Below are 19,536 nucleotides of genomic sequence, written 5' to 3'. Positions count from 1 at the left end.
TGCAAATGATAGGAAAAAAACAGACGTGGACGCGGATGACAATCTTGTGTGCCTCTGTGTTTTTTCACGGACCCATTGACTTGAATGGACCCGCGAACCGTTGTCCGTGAAAAAAATAGGACAGGTCATATTTTTTTGACGGACTGGAAAAACGGATCACGGACGCGCATGACAAACGGTGCATTATCAGAGTTTTCAACGGACCCATTGAAAGTCAATGGGTCCGAAGAAAAATCACAGAAAACTGAACAACGGACACGGAACACAACAACGGTCGTGTGCATGAGGCCTTAAAGGACCATTAATACACACACAACCGTTTTTTGCGTTCGGTATAGGGTCCGTATATGGAACCATTCATTTCAATGGTTCCGCAAAAAAATAACAGAATGTACTCCATATGCATTCCGTTTCCGTATTTCCGTTTTTCTGTTCTGTTGAAAGATAGAACATGTCCTATTATTGCCCGCAAATCACGTTCCGTGGCTCCATTCAAGTCAATGGGTCTGCAAAAAAAACACATACGGAAATGCATGTCTACCGCATCCGTTCCGTTTTTTGTGGAACCATCTATTGAAAATGTTATGCCCAGCCCAATTTTTTCTGTGTAATTACTGTATACGCCATACGGAAAAACGGACCGGAAACACGGAACAGAAACGGTAACAAAAAAACGGAACAACGGATCTGTGAAAAACGGACCGCAAAACACTGAAAAAGCTATACGGTCGTGTGAAAGAGGCCTTAGCCAAAAGTGACTTTGGACATATGTAAAAATGGAGTAAGTGTAATGATAAATCTGGCCCATAGTTTGCAACTTTTTAGGCTACTTTCACACTAGCGTTGTGAGGAGCCGGCAGGCAGTTCCGTTGCCAGAACTGCATGCCAGAACCGGAAATCTGCATGCAAACGGACATCATTTGTTTCCGGATCCGAAGTTGACAAATTTATTGAAATACCGGATCCATCTCTCCGATGTCATCTGGAAAAACGGATCCGGTATTTATTTATTTACATTTTTAAAGGTCTGCGCATGCGCAGATCGTAAAAACGGATCCGTCAATGCGGCATTTTACTAAACACTTGGTACCGGATCCGGCATTAATACATTTCAATGGAAATTAATGCCGGATCCGGCAAGTGTTCCGGAATTTTGGCCGGAGAAAATACCGCAGCATGCTGCTGTATTTTCTCCGACCAAATACCGTAAAAGGGACGGAACAGAAGACATCCTGATGCATACTGAACGGATTGCTTAATATTCAGAATTTCAGAATGCATTAGGACAAAACTGATGTGTTTTTTCCCAGTATTGAGCCCCTATGACGGAACTCAATACCGGAAAACTTTAATGCTAGTGTGAAAATACCCTTAACGTCATTTTTCAGAAACAAGGGAAATGATAAATCTCCCCCTCTATTCATTCTGTTCATGGCTTACATCCAGTGGCACAACTAGAAATAACTAGGCCCCACAGCAAGTTTATGAACAGGGCAGTACCGTCCTTTGGATCTCTTCTGAAGCTAGACCCCAATTAGATGAGCAGATTGATTATATAGTTTTGAGGGAAAAGATTCAGTAAAACTTCTATTTCATTTATTTATATTCCTGCTGATTCTGGGCTTGGAAGTCCAGGAGGCGGTCCTATCAGTGATTGACAGCTCTCGCTGTATACACAGTCATAGAGGGAAGGCTGTCAATCACTGATAGGACCGACTCCAGGACTTCAAAGCCCAGAATGAGCAGGAATATAAATGAGTGAAATACAAGTTTTACTGAATCTTTTCCCACAAAACTATATAATCAATCTGCTCAGGTCCTCCTGCTCCATAGAATGCTGCCTGCAGATTGCACTGCATTTGCATGCCGACAGGTTCCCTGCCGTAATCCCAGCGCAGTACAGGTACGGCGCGCTGATCGGGCGAGTGCAGGAGCTACGCCCGCCCGATCAGAGGCAGGGGTCCGGCTGTCACTGATAGCAGGACCCCTGCTGTATGCGCCGGCATTGGTGAAATCACCGATGCCGGCGCATTAACCCTTGCACGGCCGCGGTCAGCGCCGACTGCAGCACATGCAGTATTCTCACAGTTGCCGGTGTCCATTGGGTCCCCACGCTGCTGTGACGGGGACCCCATGACAGGGAAGAAAGCCCGTTGCCTTCCTTAGGCATCTTGGCTGCCTTCCAGGAGAGCCTGTGAGATCCAGCCCCCTGGTAAGTGGTAATACACTTACAGCCAATGCATCACAATACAGAAGTATTGCAATGCATTGTAAAGGGGATCAGACCCCCAAAAGTTGAAGTCCCAGAGTGGGAGAAAAAATAAAACTTCTAAGGCCCCTTTCACACGGGCGTTGCGGGAAAATGTGCGGGTGCGTTGCGGGAACACCAGCGATTTTTCCTCGCGAGTGCAAAACATTGTAATGCGTTTTGCACTCGCGTGAGAAGAATCGCACATGTTTGGTACCCAAACCCGAACTTCTTCACAGAAGTTCGGGTTTGGGATCGGTGTTCTGTAGATTGTATTATTTTCCCTTATAACATGGTTATAAGGGAAAATAATAGCATTCTGAATACAGAATGCAAAGTAAAACAGCGCTGGAGGGGTTAAAAAAATAAAAATAAATCATTTAACTCACCTTAATCCACTTGATCGCGTAACCCGGCATCTGCTTCTGTCCCCTTTATTGAATAGGACCTGTGGTGAGCATTAATTATAGGTCAAGGACCTTTGATGACGTCACTCCGGTCATCACATGGTACGTCACATGATCTTTTACCATGGTGATTCACCATGGTAAAAGATCATGTGATGTACCATGTGATGACCGGAGTGACGTCATCAAAGGTCCTTGACCTATAATTAATGCTCACCACAGGTCCTATTCAGTAACCATGTTATAAGGGAAAATAATAATGATTGGGTCTCCATCCCGATCGTCTCCTAGCAACCATGCGTGAAAATCACACCGCATCCGCACTTGCGGATGCTTGCGATTTTCACGCAACCCCATTCATTTCTATGGGGCTTGCGTTTCGTGAAAAACACACAAAGAGGAGCATGCTGCGATTTTCACGCAACGCACAAGTGATGCGTGAAAATCACCGCTCATGTAAACAGCCCTATAGAAATGAATGGGTCAGGATTCCGTGCGGATGCTGTGCGTTCACCTCCCGCAACGCATCCGCGTGGAAAACTCGCTCGTGTGAAAGGGGCCTAAGCCTTCTAACGTCTGCAAAAAATAAATTGGCATTCACAAAATGATCCAAACATGAAGTAGACATATGGGGAATGTAAAGTAATAACTATTTTTGGAGTTATTGCTATCTATTATAAAAGTAGAGAAATGGAAATTTGCTAATTTTTCCAGATTTTTTTTATTTTTTGACTCAATTTTACCACTGTCATGAAGTACAATATTTGATGAAAAAAACAATCTCAGAATGGCCTGGATAAGTAAAAGTGTTTTAAAGTTATTACCACATAAAGTGACACCTGTCAGATTTGCAAAAATCGGCCTAGGATTTAAGGTGAAAAGTGGCTCGGTAGTGAAGGGGTTAAACCGGATAGTAAGGCCTCATGCACACGACAGTATTTTTTCACGGTCCGCAAAACGGGGTTCCGTTGGTCCGTGATCCGTGACCGTTTTTTTCGTCCGTGGGTCTTCCTTGATTTTTGGAGGATCCACGGACATGAAAAAAAGGTCGTTTTGGTGTCCGCCTGGCCGTGCGGAGCCAAACGGATCCGTCCTGACTTACAATGCAAGTCAATGTGGACGGATCCGTTTGACGTTGACACAATATGGTGCAATTGCAAACGGATCCGTCCCCCATTGACTTTCAATGTAAAGTCAGGAGTTAATATACCATAGGATCGGAGTTTTCTCCAATCCGATGGTATATATTATTTGTTTTTAAACATATTTTTATTTCAAATGTATCATCTTTACATGTCATTATCTCAGCACGTTACATATATGAGCATATGATACACCACTTTTTGTTTTTATAAATAAATCAGAAAACATATGGATAAAACGAAATCAAATGGCACAAATCCCCCTCCCTCCCTAACCCCCCCCCCCTCCCACTCTCCAGGATGTCTATTCCTACAATCCCCTCCCACCTCGCAAATTCAAGCATTCTTTAATTTTAAGGTTATAACCTTCAATTATCTACTCTCAAAGACGCCAATCTCCCTGTTAGCACTGCATTTGAGTACCATTCTGTATATCTGAAAGAAGTCATCAGCTCATTAATATCTCCCCGCGGTATATGTTTTTCAATAAATGTTTGCCATTTGTGAAAGAAATTTTTGGTCTTCTTCTCTTTTTGGTGTTCCGTGTCCAATTTGTCTATGTACATTAACTGTGACATCTGAGAAATCAGTTCTTTAATTGGAGGTGTACTAGGTTTCAACCAGTTATTTAGAAGACCACGGAGAGATACCAACAGCGCCACATCAATAATCATTCGAGGTTTAGACGTAACATCAAAAACATGAAAGAGCAAAACCGTAGGGCTATGTACCAATGTTATCTCCCACGTCTCTTTAATCCAATTTACCACTGCCTTCCAAAAAGATTGGACGAATTCACACTCCCACACACAGTGTTGTAAATCTGCTCTCTCCGTTCCACATTTCGGACATGCTGTCAGATACCCAATTTTAGGTGTAGGCCCCGCAAAATTAAATGCATATATTGCTGAATGTATGAGACGGAAATGTGACTCCCTCCACCTTTCACATGGTACCGCTTTGCATATTCTCTCCCACCCCAGCAAAACTTCCTCCACCGATAACGAGACCTGTAATTTCCTTCCCCATTTCTTGAAGAGTCTGGCTTCCACTTTCTTATCAATTGATTCTCTCATGACCTGATATAATTGGGAAATAGAGTATCTCGTGGCCCCCTGTCCCAGTGAAAATGCTAGGTATTGGCTCGTGCATTCGCTTGAGACATCTATTAGCCTCTGTCTACAAAAATAGATAGCCTGTTGATAAGCTAAGAACTGTGAATTTTCTAGACCAAACCTCTCACATAACTCTGGGAATGTCAGGTATCTCTTCTCGGTAATATGCAGCATATCCAGAAATGAATGAATTCCCTTGGCCCTCCAGACCCCAAACATTTTGTTTTGAGACCCTAGAGGGAACTCCGGATGATTCCAGAGTTCCAAGTTTCTGGATGCTAAAAAAGGTCTTTTGGCTAGTTTGCGTACTTCTTTCCAAGCGACCATAGTGTCTCTTAAAATTATTGAGTGTTTCAGATGGGGTGGGAGCAATCGCCTCCTGGTATGTAATAAGTTCACCAGTGGCCACTTAGCCGAGAGTTGTTGCTCTAAAATAGGGTCTGAACAGTAGTGTGTTTTGTGTATCCAGTCCAGGCAATGCCTGAATAGACATGCTAGATTATAGATTCTCATATTTGGGATATTTATGCCACCTTGGATTCTAGGCAACATTACCTTAGATAGTGATACTCTAGATTTTTTTCCCTGACCACAAGAAAGTTGTGAACATGGACTGGATATTTTTAACATCAGAATGCTTTAGAAGCAGCGGTATTGTTTGCATGGGGTACAGTAGCTTTGGGAAGCATATCATTTTAATGACGGTACCCCTGCCCGTCAGAGACAAGGGTAGGTTTTTCCATCTCTCCAGGTCGTTTCTAATTGTTTTGAACAGTGGGACATAATTGAGGGCATAAAGAGACTCAGGGGTTCTCCCTATTTTGATCCCTAGGTATTTGATGTGTTTCTCAGCTATTACAATTTTGCTACATGAATCCGGCAATACAAGTTTAGACCTAGATGCACGCAATGTAAGTAACATACATTTGTCCGCATTTATCTTGAACCCCGAGACTGGTCCAAAAGAGGACAAGAGGTTTAACACCTTCTCTAAATCCATCTCAGGATCAGCCATGAAGACAAGCAAGTCATCAGCAAAAAGCGAAGTCCTCACCTCCTGGCTCCCCACCTTAATGCCCCGGAAAATATCCCCCTCTTCCAATATCCTAATCAGGGGTTCTAATGCTAGGTTAAATAATAATGGCGATAAGGGACATCCCTGACGCGTTCCCCTTGCCAACTGGAAGGGCGCTGACAGAAATCCTGGCAACGAGATTCTGGCCTTGGGGTCTCGATATATTGCTGATAGGAAAACCCTAAAGGGGCCTACAATCCGCATCCTGTCTAATACCCTATTCATCCAATCCCATCTCACGTTATCGAATGCCTTTTCCGCATCAAAAGCCACTAATGAGGGCATTATAGATCTATCTGATTCCCATCTTACTGCGTCTAAAACTGTAAGGACTTTGCGTATATTAGTAACTGCAGCTCTGTTCCTAATAAAGCCTGACTGAGATGGAGACACCAAATCCGGCATTAACATTGACAACCTATCAGACATTATTTTAGCTGCTATCTTTATGTCAACATTGATAAGTGAGATGGGACGGTACGAAGAAGGAAGTGTGGCGTCTCTCCCCGGTTTGGGAATTAGTTTGACATAGGCTATATTATCAGAAGATGATAATAAAGAGGATCCTGAAAGGACATTATTGAAGACTCTCGTGAGGGGTTCTGCTATCTCCCCACCTAGCATCTTATAAAATTCTATTGAATACCCGTCTGGGCCTGGCGCTTTATGTAGTTTCGATTTTTTAATAATCCCTAACACCTCTGACTCAGTGAACGGCGAGTTCAAAGTATCTAACTGAGCTTGTGATGGCGAGGGCAGACCAGTGCATTTCAGAAAGAACTCAGACATGTGATCGGCTGGGCCAGGATCCTCATAGAGCTGTGCATAAAAATCCCTCAAGATAGAAACTATTTTCTCAGGATTTGTATGTATCCCACCCCCAGGATCAGCTATGGATGTTATGTGGTTCTGTTTTCTGGAGTTCCTTACCAGTGATGCTAATAGTCTACCTGCCTTGTTTCCCTCCCTGAAAAACTTGGCATTGCTGCCTGACATATCTATCCTTGCCTTCCTCTCGTACCACAGCTCATAATTATTTCTGGCCTCCTTCCAACGCAGTCTAGATTGCTCAGTGGGCGCATTCATGTATTCAGTATAGGCTGAACGTAGGATCTCACTATAATTCCGCAATGCTGATGTTACTTTTTTCTTTATCCCCCACGTATATGCCATTATGCGTCCTCTCAGCACCGCTTTTGCTGCATCCCAGTAGAGAGATGGAGAATCCTGATATGTCTTATTATCTCCCCTATATTCCCAGTACCAACCTCTGAGGAGATCAGAGAAATTCTCGTCTTGATATAGGAATGACGGGAAGCGCCATAGAATATTCGACCCCTTAGGCTGCAACTCTGCTATGTTTATAGAGATGGGGGCATGATCAGATATGATCAGGTCGTGGATTCTGGTACCTAATATCCTGTTAGTCAGGCCACCAGAAACCATAAGATAGTCGATTCTCGACCACGAGTCATGTGGATTTGAATAAAATGAATATTCCCTACTGTCTGGATTTAGCATTCGCCAGGAGTCAATCAATGCCGTGTCCTCCAAGAACTTTGCCAGGGCCCCCTTTGTAATAGGAGGGCGCTCTCTAGAATTCCGTATTGGTTTCCTGTCTTCTCTTAAAGAGGCCACGGCATTGAGGTATCCCCCCACCAGCTTATTGACTGACGTATCCCTTTCAATAGTCCCGGTCAGGTCATTCAAAAAAGGTCTACTATCCCCATTAGGACCATATACATTATAAATCTGAAGCTCATCTGTTCCCAAGGCGATTTTTACTGTGCACCGTCTACCCTCATCATCGTTTGACTGATCCCTGATGGTGCATGATAGATTTTTGTGAAATAAGATCATTACTCCTGCTTTGCGGTTTACCGCTGGAGAACCCAACACCCTACCTACCCACATCTTTTTCATCCTGGGATAATCCTCTTCTATCAGATGAGTCTCCTGTAAGAGGGCTATATCAGCACGGAGATTCTTCAAGTGCCTAAGTATCTTGTTGCGCTTTTGAGGTGAGCGCAATCCTTTTACATTCCAGGAAACTACTCTCATGGAGGGCTCCACTGGTCACTGAAGCTGATTAAGGAGTGATTGAAGGCAGACATCCTATCAACAAGTCTAAACAATACCCTTCCCCTAACCCCTCCATTTAACAATAACAAAGAATAAACATAAACATAAGCATAGATCCTTAGGGCGGTAAGCCCAGAAAGTAACCCTAAAGGCCACATTTGTTTGCTCAGAACCTTCACTTTTTTCCCCATGTGAAAATTAGCGACAATGGTGTTTTGATCGCTCTGCTCCCCACCTCCCCCGCCCTTTAAAACATCATCCCAAATGCCTTTTATAAACACATGTAGTACTTTGAAAAGAAAACCGAACCTATATTGCCCCATCCATCCGGCCCGCCTCCCGGACCTGAGAGATCCTGGCCCCTGGGACAAAGGCTATGCCTTTAGACCCCAAGGGAGCAAACTTCCCATGATCTCCCCGGCCCGAGATGCCACCTCGAGCAGACCCGCATGTCAATGGGTCCAACCCCCCCGATCCAGAAGACCGGGGCCCCCAGATCAAAGATCTCCAGGGGAGCGAAATCGCCCCCGGCCTCCCCGACTCAGAGGAGCCGCCCCAATAAAACATACCAGCTCCCGCGTTACAGATCGTCCCGGGCTCTCCAAAGCCCCCGCGGCGGAACCCCCAGGAGAGGAAAGAAAATCAAAGTCATCTTGCTCCGCGGTGCTGGTTTGGACTGATTCGATCCGCCCGGGGGCGCTCCTGGAAGTCCGATCCTGACGGGTATTCGGCGGAATCCTGAGGTCCCCACTCTCGATGTCGCGGTGAAGTCTGTGCTCCTCGGTTAGATGGTGAGTATCCTTCTATGGCTGCCAGCGCTTCATTTGGCGAGTGGTACATTGTAGACGAACCATCTGAGCGGAAGATCCGGAGCGAGGCAGGGTAAATCAACGCAAATCTTACATTCTTGTTGTGCAATTGCGTGCAGATCGGAGAAAATGCTTTGCGTCTCCTTGCCACCTCTGCAGAGTAATCTCCAAATAGCAGAAATTTCGCCCCTCTCAGCATTATGGGGCTTTTGCGCGCTTTAAATGCTCTAAGAATGGTCTCCTTATCGGAGTAATCCAGGTAGCGCATTATGACCTGTCTTGGTCTAGAAAGTTGGCGGTCCTCGCCCCGGTTAAGTGGGCCCACTCGGTGTGCTCTCTCTACTTTACAGAGTCGTTGGATTCCCAGGGCCTTGGGCAGCTCAGTTTCGCAGATAGCAACCAGATCACTTGCCGGGATTGCCTCCTTCAGCCCCACCACTCTCAAATTGTTGCGTCTGGATCTATTTTCCAAGTCCTCTAACTTCTCACAAAGTCTCTTATTTTCTGTAAGGACTTTCTGCAATTTGAAGAGGACAGATTCTGTGGTGTCCTCAATCACTTGAATCCTAGATTCCGCGGCATTTAGCCTGGTATCATGCTCCTGTACAGTTTCCTGCAGTTGTTGCATCACCCGAGTGACTGATGAGGCCAGAGTCTCTTTTAGGTCAGGAGCTAAGTGAGCGGCCACTTCGATTGCAAGCTCCTTATAATCAATGTGCCTGATTAGTGAGTCCGGCATGAGACTCTGCATCTCCCTTCCCTCGTCGGGTTGCTGTGAGAGAGCCTGGGACCCGTCGCCGTCCGCCTTCTCTGAGTTCGGCGCCATAATGGCGGGTGCTGCGTCTCTGTAGCGGTGACGACAGCACTCTGGTTTTTAGTTTCTTGCCCATATTAATAAGATACCGATCCATACAGCGTGTGCGGACCGTGTGTTCTCTCCTGTCCCACCGAAGTTGAGGGTGTATGGGCAATTTGTCTCGGTTTGTGGCAGGTTCATGGGGAGCTCACTTTCCAAGCGACTTCACATGGCGGCGCCGGAACCGGAAGTCCCGATGGTATATTTTAACTTGAAGCGTCCCCATCACCATGGGAACGTCTCTATGGTAGAATATACCATCGGATTTGAGTTAGATCGTGAAACTCATATCCGACAGTATATTCTAACACAGAGGCGTGATGGGGACGCTTCAAGTTAGAATATACTGAGAACTGTGTACATGACTGCCCCCTGCTGCCTGGCAGCACCCGATCTCTTACAGGGGGCTGTGATCCGCACAATTAACCCCTCAGGTGCCGCACCTGAAGGGGTTAATTGTGCGTATCATAGCCCCCCTGTAAGAGATCAGGGGCTGCCAGGCAGCAGGGGGCAGACCCCCCTCCCTCCCCAGTTTGAATATCATTGGTGGCCAGTGTGCGGCCCCCCCCCGGCCCCCCCTCTATTGTATTATCATTGGTGGCCAGTGTGCCAGGGGGGGGGGGGCGCACACTGGCCACCAATGATAATACAATAGAGGGGGGGCCGCACACTGGCCACCAATGATAATACAATAGAGGGGGGGCCCGCACACTGGCCACCAATGATAATACAATAGAGGGGGGGCCCGCACACTGGCCACCAATGATAATACAATAGAGGGGGGGCCGCACTGGCCACCAATCAAATTAAAACTGGGGAGGGAGGGGGGTCTGCCCCCTGCTGCCTGGCAGCCCCTGATCTCTTACAGGGGGCTATGATACGCACAATTAACCCCTTCAGGTGCGGCATCTGAGGGGTTAATTGTGCTGATCACAGCCCCCTGTAAGAGATCGGGTGCTGCCAGGCAGCAGGGGGCAGTCATGTACACAGTTCGTAGTATATTCTAACTAGAAGCGTCCCCATCACCATGGGAACGCCTCTGTGTTAGTATATACTGTCGGATATGAGTTTTCACGAAGTGAAAACTCAGCTCTGAAAAAGCTTTTGTGCAGACGGATCTTCGGATCCGTCTGTATGAAAGTAGCCTACTGACACGGATGCCAATCTTGTGTGCATCCGTGTTTTTTCACGGACCCATTGACTTGAATGGGTCCGTGAACCGTTGTCCGTCAAAAAAATAGGACAGGTCATATTTTTTTGACGGACAGGATACACGGATCACTGACCCATTGAAAGTCAATGGGTCCGCAGAAAATCACGGAAAACGGAACAACGGCCACGGGTGCACACAACGGTCGTGTGCATGAGGCCTAACACATATCTTTTTTTTTCTAATCTGTTTTTATTTTCTGATAGATTTTTTTTTTATTTTTTTTCAAAACATGGGGGCGGCCCAGCCAGGCCCGCTGTGAAGGAGTCCAGCACTGCCCCGCATCCTCTCCTTGCTCCCCCGATGTCACAAAGTTGAAGTACCGTAATCTAGCGCATAACAGCTAGCGCATGCGCAGTTTGTTCCCTGAGACTGATACCCGGACAGGGAAGGAACACCATGCCGGTGCTGACATGCAGCGTACTCGTGCATGTGGGAGATTACGGCCACTAGTGATGAGCAAAGCGAGCTTCGGATGTATCATACTGTACGGAGATCCGTCTGTATAGTATTAAAATGTACGGGCTCCGATGAGCCGACATTAATCATTTGAAGTCTCACGTGACTTTGTTCAATAACTTTGGTAATTCATTTTTAAAGTGGAAAACCACTTTAAAACTTGAAACCGAACTTGGCCGAACTTTCCACTTTAAAAATCAATTACCGAAGTTATGACTTTGCAAATATCTAACTTTGGCTCATCGGAGCCAATACAATTAAATTTATACCGTATGGAGACGAATCTCCGTAGAGTATTATTCCGAAGTTTTGAATGAAGCGACTTCGGATGTAACATTTGAAGCTCGCTTCGCTCATCTCTAATCACCTTCAGGGCAGCAAATGGAGGCACGGGATCAGTGACTTGTTTGCAGGACCCTCCTTCACAAGTCGCAGGGGCAGATTTATCAAAACTACTGTTGTAAAAGGAAAACTGGTTTAGTTGCCCATAGCAACCAATCAGATTCCACCTTTCATTTCTCAGAGCTCCTTTAGAAAATGAAAGGGGGAACCTGATTGGTTGCTATGGGCAACTAAACCAGTTTTCCTTTTACAACAGTAGCTTTGATAAATCTCCCCCACTGTCTCTGGGATCAGAAGCAGATTTTAGCACAGACGTGTCATGGCGCTAGATCGCCTCATACATGCTCTGCGACATACGTCCTGTTTTAAGGTCATAAAAGTCATATAGAGACTTCTGCCCTTTAATAAAGTGATCAGTACCTGCGCCCCTGGCTTTGTCCCATACGACGAGCTGCAGTCTGTTGGCCAGCTCCTTCCTCAGCAGGTAGGCACACAGGCTCCCGGTCAGGCCTGCTCCCACGATTAATATCCTAGACATGGCTCTCCTGCCGGCGTTCACTAGTCCTGTGTCTCCTCCACACTTACACAACAGCTGCTGGACAACCATCGCTTACCCTGGGTTAGGAGCTGCCTGCACTGAGACTGCACAGCTCAGGCGACTTTCACACTAGTGTTTTGGCTGGATCCGGCAGGCTTCAGCAAAAAGGCTTCCGTTACTGATAACACAACCGTCTGCATCCATTCAGAACGGATCCGTTTTGTATTATCTTTGACATACCCAAGACGGATTCGTCATGAACTCCATTGAAAGTCAATGGGGGACGAATCCGTTTTCTATTGTGGCAGAGGCGTCTTGCTCCGCATCCCAGGACCGGAAAGCAAACCGCAGCATGCGGACATGTTCTATTTTTTGGTGGAACAGACTGGCGGACATACGGAAAGAGTAATTTCAGTTTTTTTGTGGACTGATTGAAGTGAGGCCGAGTCCACACGAACGTGTGTGACCCGTGCCCGTGCTGCGGCTCGCAAATGGCTGGCCGCAATGCACGATCGCCGGGCGTAGGTCAGCCGCATCGGATCGCGGACCCATTCACTTTAATGTGTCCGCGATCCGCCCGTTCCGCAAAAAGATAGGACATGTTCTATCTTTTTGCGGAACGGAAGTACGGGATGCAACCCCACGGAAGCACTCCGTAGTGCTTCCAAGGGGTCCCGTTCCGTGCGGCCGTTCCGCAATTCCGGATTTGCAGACCCATTGAAGTGAATGGGTCCGCATCCGTGATGCTGAATGCACACAGAACTGTGGCCGTGTATTGCTGCCCGCAATACGGCCACGGATCACACACATTCGTGTGAACTAGGCCTGAATGGTACCGCATACGGGCCGCAAAAAAACGGAACAGATACGAAAATAAAATACGGTTGTGTGCATGAGCCCTTTGGCTCACATTAGCTGATGGAAATAACTGACCAAATAACTGAATTGTGAACTCAGCCTTAGGCCTCATGCACACGACCGTTGTTTGGGTCCGCATCCGAGACGCCGTTTTGGTGGCTCGGATGCGGACCCATTCATTTCAATGGGGCCGAAAAAGATGCGGACAGCACTCCGTGTGCTGTCCGCATCCGTGGCTCCGTTCCGCGACCCCACTAAAAAAATATAACATATCCTATTCTTCCGCGCTTTGCGGTCAAGAATAGGCATTTATACTGCCGGCGCCCGTTCCGTTCCGCAAATTGCGGAAGGCAACACGGGCGCCTTCCGTTTTTTGTGGACCGCAAAAAACGGCAAGGTCGTGTGCATGAGGCCTTAGGCTACATGTACACGACCGTGGTGTGTTTTGCGGTCCGCAAATCGCTGATCTGCAAAACACGGATGGCGTCCGTGTGCGTTCCGCAATTTGCGGAACGGCACGGACAGCCTTTAATATAACTGCCTATTCTTGTCCGCAAAGCGCGAACAAGAATAGGACATGTTATATTTTTTTTGCGGGGCCACGGAACGGAGCAACGGATGTGGACAGCACTCGGAGTACTGTCCGCATCTTTTGCGCCCCTATTGAAGTGAATGGGTCCGCATCCGAGCTGCCAAAACTGCGGCTCGGCTGCGGACCAAAACAACGGCCGTGTGCATGAGGCCTTACTGGGGATCATTTATAAAGACCGGCCTTTTACTCTGCTCTTTACTACCGCTCTGCACTGATGCAGGATGAGCATAATTTAAGATGGTGTGCGTCTTGTCATAAATTAAGCGCATCTACGACAGTCTGTGCGCCTGGAGGGAAAAGCTACTCCACTCCCTGAATTTACACCTGCTTTCAGATGTAAATTTTAGCAAATTTTCCGGGTCAAGGCATCGCCCTGGCCCCTGCTACTCCCAAGTGGCGAGGACAGTGTAAAAAAGCCCATGAGACAAAACATTGTCGCACAGGAAATTCGAAAGTCGCAAAAAAAGGGTCTTGCAACTTTTTTACACCAAAAACTGGCATGGCGATCTTTATACATGACTCCAACTATGTGTTAGAGAACTGATGTGTATCCAGTTACTTATGTCTGGGTTTGCACATTGTGGACAAGCTGTAGTAAAAAAATAAAATAAAATATGCAACAAAGCCCAATTTTTTTTTTTTTTTTACGGAGATCGCTGCCCTTTTGTGATTCGGTAAAACATGCTGAAAATCTGTAAATCTGTGCAAACCTTTACCAGAGCAAATGACGGCAAAACATTACATTGTGGTTATTGTTGTGGGTTTTTTACCACACCTTGTCCACAACATGTAAAATAAGTCTAAGGCCTCATGCACACAACCATGGTGCCGCCATGTTGTGGACCGCAAACTGCGGGTTTGCAAAACATGGGCACTGGCCCTGTGCACGCCGCATAGTGGTGCAAATCCATTGACTACAAGATAGAGCAAAAGACAGGACATGTTCTATCTTTTGCAGTGCGAAGGCACGGACCCGGAAGCTGACAGAAGGGCTTCTGTGTGTTTCCATGGGCTTCCGGGTCCGTGCCTCTGCACCGCAAAAGATAGAAAATGTCCTGTCTTTCGCCACATCTTGTGGATCACACACCCATTGAAGTCAATGGGTCCGCATGGTGATGCAGAGTGCACATCAGTATCCGTGTTTTGTGGACCCGCAGCATTCAATGTGAACAACCGCTGCAGAGACGGTTTCTGCTGTGGATGTTCACAATAAATGCCACGGACTGGCTTGTGGCTAAGCTCCATTGAAGAGTGCTAAACAGTGAGTGGACACTTGTCACAGCTTCGATCGGCATCGGTCTGGACACAGCTGCACCTACAAGGGACCAAAATTTTCACTACATAAACCACCATGTAAATGTCCCCTATGGATAAGGTCACCATGGGTTGCTGTAAAATTGTGCAACCATGGGCCAGCCTGGGTGTAAGTGGTTTGAGCCATGTTTAGCAGCCGAACTGCAGAGCTTCACTGAGAATCAGTTGTCACACAGGAGTGGACATGAATAAATGGGTTGTCCCACTAAAAACATTCTACAGTTTTCAAACCAGCACCTGGTTCTGAATTCTTTTGTAATTGCATGTAATTAAAATTTTTGCATAGCCACTGAGCTATTCAATAAAATCTATCTGTATAGCGCCACCTGCTGTTTGTTTTTTTCTTAATTCTTTGTACTTTCTGCCTCCTGAGCTGTGATAGGGAGAGCATGGACACGCCCCCTTAGCTGCAGCAGAAAAGACACCCCTTGATCTTCCAGCTTGATATACCATATTATTTGCCCTATAAGACGCACTGGCCTGGCCCATAAGACGCACCTAGGTTTTAGAGGAGAACAATAAGAAAAAAATATTTTTCATTAGACCTCAGATCAGCAATCAAACCCCCAATGTTAATCAGACCTCCGCTCACAGCCCTAATCAGATCCCCAATGTTAATAGGTTCTCAGATCAGACCCCAATGTGAATGACCCCCAATCAGACCTCAGATCAGAGCCCAATATAAAGAAGACCCCGAATCAGACCTCAGGTGAGACCCCCATGCCTCATATCAGCCCCCAGCCATATGTACTCAGCCCCCAGCCATATGTACTCAGCCCCCAGCCATTTGTGAGCAGCCCCCAGCCATTTGTGAGCAGCCCCCAGCCATAATTCATCCTCAGATCACAAAATAAAAAACGCACTTACCTTTCCTGCTCCTGGACGCCGCTGCTCCTCACCGCCCGCAATCTTCTTCCTCCTGCTGTCCGCTGTGAGGTGAACTGGCGTGCACAGTGTGAGGTCACAGAGCGCCCTCGCTCTGTGCGCAGCCACTGCACAGCCGTCAGCCGAGGACCAGGAAGCGGTGAGTACAGAGCCCTTACCGCTTCCTGGTCCTCCGGTATTAATGAGCTCTTCCATAATGGAAGCGCTCATTAGTATTCGCCCCACAAGACGCAGGGGCATTTTCCCCCCACTTTGGGGGGGAAGTGTATCTTATGGGCATTGGCGTCCGCAGAAATGTTTCCAGGGGGGGGGCATAATTGTATTGACATCCATGCTCTGCTTGTTTCTGAGAATGTAATGAAGGGGAGGGGCATATTCATTATCACAAAGTCTAATAACGCATGAGCTGTGCAGTGGCGGATGCAGAGCCTGGTCTCGGGAGGGGCACTTCCAGATTATTTTCTGTCCGCTGCCACAAATCAATGGTGCTTATAGAACAGACTACACAGTGTAGCGGTATACTGTATATTGTGTGGCACAGTGTAGGCTATATGTGTATAACATAAACATATTTCACATGAAAACTTACAATTACTTGGCTTGGCCCTTGGGGATCTCGATTCTCGGACACCACTTTAACACTTTGGCCGGGGGCTCGGCGGAGCTGATGATGTGTTTTATCGTAATAAGAAAGATTTCATAATAAGGATTTGGAGAAGGGGCAGAGGAATAGCAGAGCAGGGAGAGGCTGGTACTGCTACTAGGGGGTCATACCATGGGGGAGTAATAAAGCCCCCCCCCCCAGTAGAAATAATTTTCCTTATAATGTGACAGTGCAAAAAATACCCCTTGTAATGCCCCCAGTTGAGCTAATGTCCCCATAGTGCCCCCATAATGTGCCAGTATAAAATACCCCTATATAGTGCCCCCAGTAAATGCCTCTATAGTGCTCCTCTCCCCCCTTCCTCCTAGTGCCCCCCATAATGTACCAGTATAAAATGCCCCATTAGATTTACTCAGTGTCCCCCATAATTTGCAAGTATAAAATACCCCTTCTCAGTGCCCCCATAGATGACCCCATAGTACTCCTCTCCCCCCTTCCCCAAAGTACCCACCATAACGTGTCCCAGTATAAAATGCTACTGTATAGAGCCCCCCATATAAAACACCCCTTCTTTGTGGCCTCAGTAGAGGCCCCTATAGTGCCCCCAATAATGTGCCAGTAATAAGAGCCCCCCATCATGTGCCAGTAATAACAACCCCCTCATCATGTGCCAGTAATAACAGCCCCCCATCATGTGCCAGTAATAACAGCCCCCTCATCATGTGCCAGTAATAACAGCCCCCATTATGTGCCAGTAATGACAGCCCCCCATTATGTGCCAGTAATGACAGCCGCCCCCATTATGTGCCAGTAATGACAGCCCCCATTATGTGCCAGTAATGACAGCCCCCCATTATGTGCCAGTAATGACAGCCCCCATTATGTGCCAGTATTGACAGCCCCCCATTATGTGCCAGTAATGACAGCCCCCCCCCCCCTTGTGCCGGTAATGACAGCCCCCATTATGTGCCAGTAATGACAGCCCCCCCATTATGTGCCAGTAGCCAGAGACCCCCATTATGTGCCAGTAGCCACCAGTTTTGTACACAAAAAAAAAACACTTATACTTACCTCCTTGGCAGCGATGCGATGCAGGCCTCTTCCGGCCTGTGTCCCGCGCTGTGTACGGCATAGGCGGCGCAATGACGTCATCGCGCCGCCTGCGCCGGCCTGTGATCGGCTGCCGGCCTAGTGCCTGCAGCCTATCAGAGGAAGGGAAAGGGACACACCTCTCCCTCCCCTGCCTCAGCACAGTCATCTGTATCGCTGTCCTGAGGACGGCGATACAGATGACTATGGAGATGAGCGCTTCCACAATGGAAGCATTCATCTCCCTATGCCCCGCCGCCGCCCCCCCACTTCTGCTGGCCCCAGGGGGGGGCACTTGCCCCCCTTTGCCCCTCCCTGCGGACACCCACGAAAAATACGGTAAATCTAGCAGAGCAATGAATAGAGAGATCTCTGGATCCATGTGAGGTACAGGGCTGGTTCTAGCTTTGCTAGAAAGAGATTCTCATGTACTGTAAAACGTCAGATTTTCATATTTTCATTAGTTCTGGGATAACCCCTTTTACTTATACAAATAAATATAATGGCCCCTACATCAAATGGTGAAAAGGTGTTCCATTTAAAATCCCCTGAAAATACATGGGGGCACTGCCTCACATCTGGAGAAGAAAAAGTTCAGTCTCCAGAGGCGACAAGAAGAAGAATTGTAAATATATGAATAGTCTACCTCAGGAGGTGGTCACAGCAGGAACAGTGGACAGTTTAAAAAAAGACTAAGGCCTCTTTCACACGGGAGTTGCGGGAAAAGGTGCGGGTGCGTTACGGGAACATGCGCGATTTTTCAGCGCGAGTGCAAAACATTGTAATGCGTTTTGCACTCGCGTGAGAAAAATCGCGCAAGTTTGGTACCCAAACCCGAACTTCTTCACAGAAGTTCGGGCTTTGGATCGGTGTTCTGTAGATTGTATTATTTTCCCTTATAACATGGTTATAAGGGAAAATAATAGCATTCTGAATACAGAATGCATAGTAAAATAGCGCTGGAGGGGTAAAAAAAAAATAATAATAATTTAACTCACCTTAATCCACTTGCTGGCGCTGCCGGCATCTCGTCTGTCTCCTTCTTTGCTGAACAGGACCTGTGGTGAGCATTCATTCCAGGACCTGTGGTGACGTCACTCTAGTCATCACATGATCCATCACCATGGTAAAAGATCATGTGATGGATCATGTGATGACCGGAGTGACGTCACCACAGGTCCTGTTCAGCAAAGAAGGAGACAGACGAGATGCCGGCAGCGCCAGCAAGTGGATTAAGGTGAGTTAAATTATTATTATTATTTTTTTAACCCCTCCAGCGCTATTTTACTATGTATTCTGTATTCAGAATGCTATTATTTTCCCTTATAAACATGTTCTAAGGAAAAATAATAATGATCGGGTCTCCATCCCGATCGTCTCCTAGCAACCGTGCGTGAAAATGGCACCGCATCCGCACTTGCTTGATTTTCACGCAACCCCATTCACTTCTATCGGGCATGCGTTGCGTGAAAAACGCAGAATATAGAGCATGCTGCGATTTTCACCCAACGCACAAGTGATGCATGAAAATCACCGCTCATGTGAACAGCCCCATGCAATGCGTTCAACTCACGCATCGCATCCGCGCGGAATACTCGCCCGTGTGAAAGGGGCCTTAGTAACATTAAAGCTTATGTAGATGTGTAGAAAGCTGGGTCTCACTCCTCTTTCCTAAAATTCCCATCCTCATCCATCCATTTGTTGAACTTGATGGATTTATGTCTTTTTTGGCTACATTCACACGTCCGTGGTGTGTTGCGGACCCGCAAATTGCGGGTCCGCAACACACCAGCCCGTCACCCCCAGGCCTCGCTCCGCAATTGCGGCTGCAGACAGCACACTGTGTGCTGTCCGCATCCATTCCGTCCCCATAGAGAATGAATGGGTCCGCACCCATTCCGCAAAATTGCG

General features: G+C 47.1%; 1 protein-coding gene across 1 annotated transcript in view; it reads right to left on the bottom strand.

Moving 5' to 3' along the window:
- RNLS (renalase, FAD dependent amine oxidase) overlaps positions 1-12,370 on the bottom strand; it is a 217,653-nt gene extending 205,283 nt beyond the window's left edge. The window contains exon 1 of the mRNA XM_040437487.1: positions 12,166-12,370. Within this exon, the coding sequence (XP_040293421.1) occupies positions 12,166-12,352 (187 nt within the window). The 5' untranslated portion in view covers positions 12,353-12,370. The remainder of the gene's footprint in view (positions 1-12,165) is intronic.
- Between the last annotated feature and the right edge of the window lie 7,166 nt (positions 12,371-19,536).

The sequence above is a fragment of the Bufo bufo genome, chromosome 6 (assembly GCF_905171765.1).
Source record: "Bufo bufo chromosome 6, aBufBuf1.1, whole genome shotgun sequence".
In the NCBI taxonomy this organism is placed as follows: Eukaryota; Metazoa; Chordata; class Amphibia; order Anura; family Bufonidae; genus Bufo; species Bufo bufo.
Note: the sequence above shows the minus strand (reverse complement) of the source record. Positions and strands in the feature narration are given on the sequence as shown.